This window comes from Malurus melanocephalus, unplaced genomic scaffold (genome assembly GCF_030028575.1).
Source record: "Malurus melanocephalus ecotype Western Australia unplaced genomic scaffold, MMel_1.1 scaffold_403, whole genome shotgun sequence".
Lineage (NCBI taxonomy): Eukaryota > Metazoa > Chordata > Aves > Passeriformes > Maluridae > Malurus > Malurus melanocephalus.
In genome coordinates, this window is record NW_026623635.1 from 285,766 (window position 1) to 293,744 (window position 7,979).

Consider the following 7,979-nt stretch of genomic DNA (forward strand, 5'->3'; position numbering starts at 1 on the left):
GCAGCCGGGCCGAGGGGGGGCCCTGCCCGGCGACCGCGGCCCCGGCCATGAGCGGCGCGGCGGAGGCGCGGGAGCTGGAGGAGCGGCTGCGGGAGGCGGCGGCGCTGGGGGACGTGGCGGAGGTGCGGCGGCTGCTGGGCGCGGGGGCGGACATCGACTCCCGCAACGAGATCAACGGCTGGTGAGGGTCCCGGCGCTGAGGGGGACACGGGGCGGGCCGGGGGCGCTGCGGGCCCGGCTCTTGCCTCGCTGCCCTTCCCTGTGGCGGTGTTCGGGGTGCTTGGGCTCGGGGCTCCCCCTAAACCATCATCAGGCGCGGGGTGGGGGAGCTGCTCCGGGCACGCAGCKCTTGTGTTTCTTAGTTTCTCCATTTACAAAAACGGAAAAGCTAATCTCGGGAGGCTTGCAGATTTACTGCTAAAGAGGATCACGATAAAAGCAGGTCGCCCTCCTTCCACCTGTCACYGCGTGTTTGCTCAAGGTCCTCCTCCTGTCGCTGTGGGACAGCAGGAGTCACTCTGCAAGGCAAAGAATGGCCCTACAACTTACAGATTCAGGACTTTAAAAAGCGCGGCAGTGAAGGAAACTTTGTTCCTAGGTAGCACTTCACGCATAACTGGGGTGAAGTAGGAGGGGCTGGTGAGGAGGAGCCGGCACGATGGATCCCAACCCTTGTGCTTCCTTCCCGCAGGACCTGCCTGCACTGGGCCTGTAAGCGGAACCATGCCCAGGTGGTGTCCTGCCTGCTGGAGGCTGGAGCTGACAAGCACATCCTCACTGCTCAGGGAGAGCTGGCGGCACAGCTAACGTCCAAACCAGACATCCGCAAGATTCTGGGAGGTACTGTTCCCATCCTAGAAGTCATCTAGAATTCTTGGTCTAAACACTAAAATGTTTCTAGTGTTTATCTGAAGCAGTGATTGGCAAAACCTTGGCTAGGACCATTGTATCTCATTAGATAGCTCTGATTTGTAAGTGGAATTCATACTTGAGCTAATAAATATGAGGGTTTCAGGTAGGAAGGCCTTGTGTTCTGAACTGTATCACCAAGAGGTGGAAAGAGCTGTGTGCTTTGGGAAGTGTACTGCTGCACTCCTGTTGGCTGTCATTGAGCTAAAGCTGGCACGCAGGTTGCAAATGGGATGGAGGTTTTCACAGTTGTACAATTTGGGTTGGTCTGACCATGCTCGATATTACAAATCCTCTCACTCAAGAAGTTACAGCTTCTGAGCACCTGTTATACTGTGACTTGCCAGTATGGTTATTTTTTGCCTCATAATTCTGCCATACTTCTCATGAGCACAGCAAACTGAGTTAGATGTGACACTCCTGAACACAACTGCCATCAGCATCTAGGTACTGTGCTCCAGATTAAAAATTATAAGTGCTTTACCTTTGGAAATGTTGATGTGCTGTCTTCTCCTAATTGCAMTTAAATTGCTCTCTTCAAAGATCTGCTCTTTTCAACAGTGCGGGGTTATCCTTAACAAGATTGCAGCTAAATCATGACTCAGGTTTCAACAGTAACCCCTGAAAGAATGGCATGTTCTTGCCTGATACTTTGAATTTCTTTAGGGCAAGGTGCTCATCTCTTGGGCTTAGTTTGCAGCAAACCTGTTTTTAACTTCTGAACTGTCAAGCACATGGGGATGAACTCTGTTCATAGTTGTCTTATTTTTGTCTGTTATGCTTTCATGTGTTTCCTGGGGAATAAACACATCTCACGTACCTTCTCTCATAGTTTTTATTCTGGGAGTGTGGTGCTACTGAGCAGATCTCTCTGAACTGCCTAATGTTCTATAATCCTCAATCAGGCAGGAATGTCACTTACTGTAGTGCCTTTATGCAAGAGAAGACTTTGGGTATTACAGCAAGTAGTTACTTGCCTGAAGGAACTTGCCTGAATAATGGGCTGAATTTGCTTGCCTGGGTCATAATAAACTATTTACAGCAGTGCTATTAAAAGCACTTTGAGATTTAATAAAGGACTACTGGTCATCCAATTAATTTGAAAGCACTGGAATAACACTGCTAGAAATTATGTGTCTTTCTAGGGTTATTTTTTCCCTCAGTTTGTTTTTAAAATCCAGAATACACTGAAGATATTTCTAGGTTTTTCTTCACTTTACTGCTGCTGGCCTCCAGGTGTTACACGCTTGTGGAACATCAGTGCCATTCTTTGATGACCCTGGAATGTGATGTAGTTTCAAGACACAATAGGAAAGCTAACTATATTCAAAATGTTAAAGATCTATCCAGTAACATGGTGGTTTGTTTTCTCTCTCCATCCCCTACCCCTCATTTTTGAACTTCATCAGTAGAGGAAGAAACTGAATGTCAAGGAGTGAAGGATTTAAATTTGCCARTTGTTGCCAACTACTTGGCCAACCCACCATTCCCTTACACGGAAGAAAGCATTCCAGGCAGCTTGGCAGAATCCCAGAATGAAAGTGCTTCCATCTCTTCTGCTTCCCAGTGTGAAACCAGCCCCTGTCCATCAGCAGCTCAGGCCGAAAGCATCTGCACACCAACATCATGCAGCAGTGACGAGGCTTTCCCGGCACTGGACACTGTGGCTGCACCACCCCCCGTRCCCACTGTCCCTGCAGCCACGGCAYGTGCCAGCCCAGAGCTGCCCAATGGCCCYGTGTGTCCCCCGGCCGTGCCCCCCGGGATGGGGCTCTGCTCCCCAGCAGTGTCCAGCCAGGCCGTGCCTCTGCAACCCAACACCTCCCCCAGCAGCTCCATGCCTGCTTTCCAGCCCTTCTTCTTCACTGGAACATTCCCGTGTAACGTGCAAGGTAAAGAGGTGCCCCGTCCTGTCCTACTACAGTTACTGGGTGAACAATGAAGTTAAATAATCACTCCACTTCAGACTCGAGTAGAGGCAGAAATGTTCAATTCTGTGCCAGAAGTGCCCTGAACCTTTTCCTGCTCAGTTAAGTAAAATTTCTGTTATACTTTATTTTAACCATGGTAATACTTTGCAAAACAATGGAAAGATCAGTCCAAGTAACATGAAAGATTAAATTTTGCAATACATTTGCATCAAATGCAGCTCTGCTAGTTTGGCAGCAACTTGACTTTGATCCATCCAGTCACAGTGTTCCAACAGTGTTAACATGGTTCCCCTCTATTTTTGCTGGAAGCTTCTATTAACTGCACAGTATTTCTCAGTGAGATCATAGGGATTGTATTATAAAACCTGAATTCAGAAGATAATAGTAAAAACTATAGTGTTACTTTTGGGTTTGTTGTCTTTTGTGTTGTTAACCTTTTAATCCTTTCTCTGTCAGAACTTGTGCTCAAGGTGAGAGTCCAGAACCTCAGAGACAATGATTTCATTGAGATTGAACTGGACAGGCAAGAACTGACCTATCAAGATTTGCTCAGAGTGAGCTGCTGTGAACTGGGCATTAATCCARAGCAAGTAGAGAAGATCAGGAAACTACCCAATACACTAGTGAGAAAGGTAAGAATAGAAACCAGATTAACTTGACTTTGCAGACACCAGAGAAGGTATTTTTGTAMAAAGATTGCGAAAATGTCACCTTTGTTAAAAACAAAAACAGACTTAAGCTGACAAATTCAGAGGGATGATGGAACTTCATTGTAACTTTGTTAAAAATATTCTTGTCAAAAGAGGCAGAGTATTTCAGCTCCTAAAGCATATGGAACTATTACASCTTGACTTCTTTAAAATATAACAGAAATGGTGCATTAGGATGCTTTTAACATAATTGCCAAGTACTACTTCACTGCTTGCCTAAAAAGAACAAACAGTAAGGGGAAAAAAACCTCCACAAATTGGCATATGAATAATTTAAAGATAYGCTGTTAACAAATGAACCTGCTCTTCTGTTCCAAAAATATTTTGGAGGCCTGTAAATGAAAGTGGTCACAGCTCTTGGTTGAGTGATGTGCACAAATTCAGCCAAATCATGAGATTTGAAAAGAAAAAGTTTGAGGAGAAAAACCAAACAAGCACACTGCTACACTTTCAATGAGTATATGCTGGTAAGATTTATTTTTTCATTATTTATTTCTATCATTGGGTGTGATGTCCCTGAATTTTAGTTTTTACTTCCTTAAGCTATTTTATAAATAATAGCAACACTCAGCTATGTTTAGGAGTAATGTGTCATTGTGTGTGTTCCTCACAAGGACAAGGATGTTGCCAGACTCCAGGACTTCCAAGAGCTGGAGTTGGTCCTTGTCAGAAGTGACAGCTCTCCTTTCTGGAACGCTGCGTGCTACAACAGCAGAGCATCCAAGCTGACCTACTGACCCTGCAGCTGSAATGTGGACACCTGGCAGGGACATGTGCTGCCTTTGGAAGGCAGTGAGTTACATGTGTGTAAAACCTTAAGTTATTGTTAGGGTTACTGTTTTAACTAATAGTTTATATTTTATATTTAATATCCCCTTTGCTTTTGTTTTTTACTTGATACTGTATTCAGCCAAGGGATACCTCATTTGTCTGCTAAAATCACATGCTTCCAGTATATTTTAAGGTAGTTTACTGGTTGTATTTGGCAGCAGGGGGCACAAAAGATATAATTATTGGTATGAAATTATGTTAAGTACAGCCATTCTGACCAAGACTCATGGAAAGATTCAGGAAATYATGTGTCTCTGTGTGTATATATGTATTTTGAACTTTGTCATTAAGTTAAAGAGGCAAACAATGACAAGTTGCTCTCTAAAAAGGTAAATGCGCAAATCCTTAATCCTTTGTCCCTCACAGACATTCACTAAGATGTGTTGTCTAGAGATATTTAAATGTTTCTTTCCCATGTGAGAATATTGCACCTTAAGTGATGGCATCTCTCCACCTCACCTCCACCAAAAAATACAAAAGCGTCTTAAATATTCCTTAATTAAGTCCCAAACAAGCTGAAGTGTCCTTTCAAGAAAAAGCCCTTGTTTCAGGARTTGGGGAGGGGATCCCCAATCTATGTCCGTGGTTTTATTTATTTACTTTCTGTCCAATGTGAGCCTATGCATTACTCACACCAGTGTCAGTACAGGAAAGCTTTGTGGCTCACTCTCACACACAGTTACAGGGGATGTGGTGGTTTCTGCTGTGTGAGAAATACAGCWGTGTCCTCCTGAGGGGTCACAGCTGGAAGGAACATACCACACTTTTATGAGTCACTAGATGGGAAACACACCACAAGCAAGTACCAACCTGTAACTTTACATAATGCAGTGTACTGTCACCGTTATACAGCATTGCTTTACCCAGGTGATACTGAAAGGGCTGAATGCCTCCAGGTGCTTTCAAYTTTTTTTTTTTTTTCGGTGGAGGGTGAAAAAAAACAATTCTAAGAAGGCTACAGCCTGTTTGACTTGCATTTAAGCAAGYCAGTAAAGAAAACATCCACCTGTGGGTTAAAGTATGTAAGTCACAACATTGCTGGAGTATAAACAGCCTGAAGCTTTTCCTGATACCTTGGCAGCCTGCAAAGCTATGCTTTTGGAGGCTTTTTCTTTTGTACCAAAAAAAAACTATGCTGACCTTTGCACCAAAAACCTTAACTGGGTCCTGAGGCAGGCGGAGGGGTGAGTAACTTACTTTTCCTGCATGAGCTTTTTCTTCCCCCCTCCCAAATGGTATTGATTTTCCTTCCATCTGTGCTTTATRAAGCTGCATTAGAGCAGTTTGTGCACAGCCGGTGCTGTGTTTGTTGTTGATCTGGACTGCAGTGTTGACAGTCAGACTATAAATAGCACAGCAYCATGTTCTGGTGGGAGCAGCATGGCTGCCACTGTCCCTGTGTCCTGCTTTACCTTGGCATGCAGCAGCTTGGGGGAGTCTTCCAAGGGAACACAGAAACCCCTTCTGCCAGCAGAGATGCTTGACTCTGGGCTCAGGGTTTCACCAAGTTACTTGGGCTTAAAATTCTTGCTTACTGCAGTCAAATAATTATCATCCTTTCCCCCATGTTCCATACACATAACCTCAACCCTGCTAACTTCCCATTCTCAATCCTGGCTTTCCTCTAGCCAGGAGCTGAGCTACTTTAATGCCAGATTCAAYTCTAGGGAAGTTCAAGACTGACRCAGTATGAAGTAAAATTTCTTAACYAAGRYTTCTRTTTTGTTTTACTTGTAGGACAGGAAARGAGGTTTTGTTTTAACAATTGTGTATTTATCTTTCCAGCATAGCTTGAAGGCTAGCTCAGATTATGTGCAATAACTGTTTGAAAAACAGTAGTGGTTAAATGGCTCAAAATTAATAACAGTACCTAATTTATTTCCCATTCCTTTATTTAGGAAGTCAGTGTAAGGACTATCTCCACTAAAAACTAAACATTTTGCTATAGAGGAGCCGGTTTAAAAAGCTTTATTTGCTCTAGTTTCCACCAAGAATAACTGTTAATGTGTTAAGACTTAAACTTTACTCGTGATCTGACTCTATTAACAGTAAGTCTATGCATTCAGAGAAATATTTTTGTATGTTTTATGCAGTTTGATAAACTCTAAGGCACACTAGTTAACTCTTTCTTGTTGGGTTTTTTTCTTTCAACAATAAACTGTTGGAATGACAAGTGAGACTAAGTTTACAAAACTTACAGTTCTTCCAAGGATGACTTTTGTTTGCACTACAAACTTGTACTGAACTGACATTGCTACTCTTCATTTACAATAAAGTATCAGTTGTTTCAAATACCTCGATCTCTTTCTTTTCAGGGTGAGGGGTAGGATGTGGGGGGATCATTCTAGAGTGCACAAGACAATTAAAATTTTAATGCAGCTTTGAAAAAATCATAGGCTAGTACAATTTTAACACCTAACAAAAGACTGTCAGGCTGTCAAAACCAGTATGGAGGAAGCATGTAAGTGCTCACTGAAATCAGCTACYTGCCTTCTGCCTAGCATTCCTAGAAAATCTGGGATGGTATTTATCTCCCRGGCTCGAGCTCTGAAGATGATACCTCTCTCAAAGACGCATCCCTGGAGAGATGTTCATACAGTCAAATGTGGACATAGTTACAAGAAAGGAACTGTGTTTCCTATGCTCTGTGAGCAGATTTTTCCTTCATCTTCAAAGYGTTAAAGACTCCACTATGAGTCACACATCAGAATCTGAATCCCAGGCTAAGCTACTACAAGGTACCTCATTTTACCATTTTAACTTCTGCAAAGTAAGGGGAAATGCAAATCCTGTAACAAATACATGCAGTGGAAGGTGCAAGACAAACATTTTCACCACTGGAAGAAGTAACACACCCAGGCAGAGGCCAAGTCCTGTCTCACAAATTTCAAAGGAAAAGGTCTTCAATTAGAACTCAGCTATAATTTCACTTGCTCCTACTTCTATTTTTTCCAAAAACAYCACCACATCTCTTCTAAATCCCCTATGCCCCTGGACATGTGTCTGCTTTAGAACAATAAATATCAAAAAAGGAACATGGCTGGCTGCATATGGTATCAAAACCCAGGACTAAGCACAGAGGGACCAAGGTACAGATTTCTAAGTGCACTTCACTACACAGACCCCACAAATCAGCACAAGTTACAATGGTGCTCTGTCCATGTCTGACTTTGGTTACATGTACAGTCAAGGCCTGAATACTAATGGCAAGGATAATGCTCTCTTTAAAGAATGTAAATTCACTGCCTTACAGCCACAGCRTTCACTGGTACACACTGCAGTTCTTTTCCAACAAGAACCACTCCTGGAGGCACTACAGCTTCACCGGGAACCATCAGACTGCCTGCCTGTGTGTCTGTTCTGACCAACTGCACATGGTTGTTAATCAATATCCCAAACCAATACTGCAATGAAAATAATGAGGCAGTCTGAATGYCAGTCTCAGCACCGGCATCTCTCTGATAATGCTGTCAAAGCTGAACGGTTTTATAAAGACTTAATACCTACATTTTTATTGCAAGATTTCTGTAACTTCTTAACCAACAGCAGCAAAAGCTGCTTTTTGGGGTATGTTGAACCCAACAGCATCTAACTGCTG

At 43.3% G+C, this 7,979-nt stretch overlaps 1 protein-coding gene across 2 annotated transcripts; it reads left to right on the forward strand.

The window, feature by feature from the left end:
- Positions 1-9: 9 nt before the first annotated feature.
- On the forward strand, positions 10-5,453 carry LOC130581335 (ankyrin repeat domain-containing protein 40-like). 2 transcript variants are annotated; one of them, XM_057379374.1, is made up of 5 exons: positions 10-181; positions 692-840; positions 2,319-2,801; positions 3,297-3,472; positions 4,165-5,453. In XM_057379374.1, the coding sequence occupies exons 1-5, from the start codon at positions 48-50 to the stop codon at positions 4,285-4,287; spliced, it is 1,065 nt and encodes a 354-aa protein (XP_057235357.1). In that variant the 5' UTR covers positions 10-47; the 3' UTR covers positions 4,288-5,453. The 2 variants fall into 2 exon arrangements, with proteins under 2 accessions (XP_057235357.1, XP_057235358.1); XM_057379375.1 differs by having other exon boundaries at positions 2,322-2,801.
- The last annotated feature ends 2,526 nt before the right edge of the window (positions 5,454-7,979 follow it).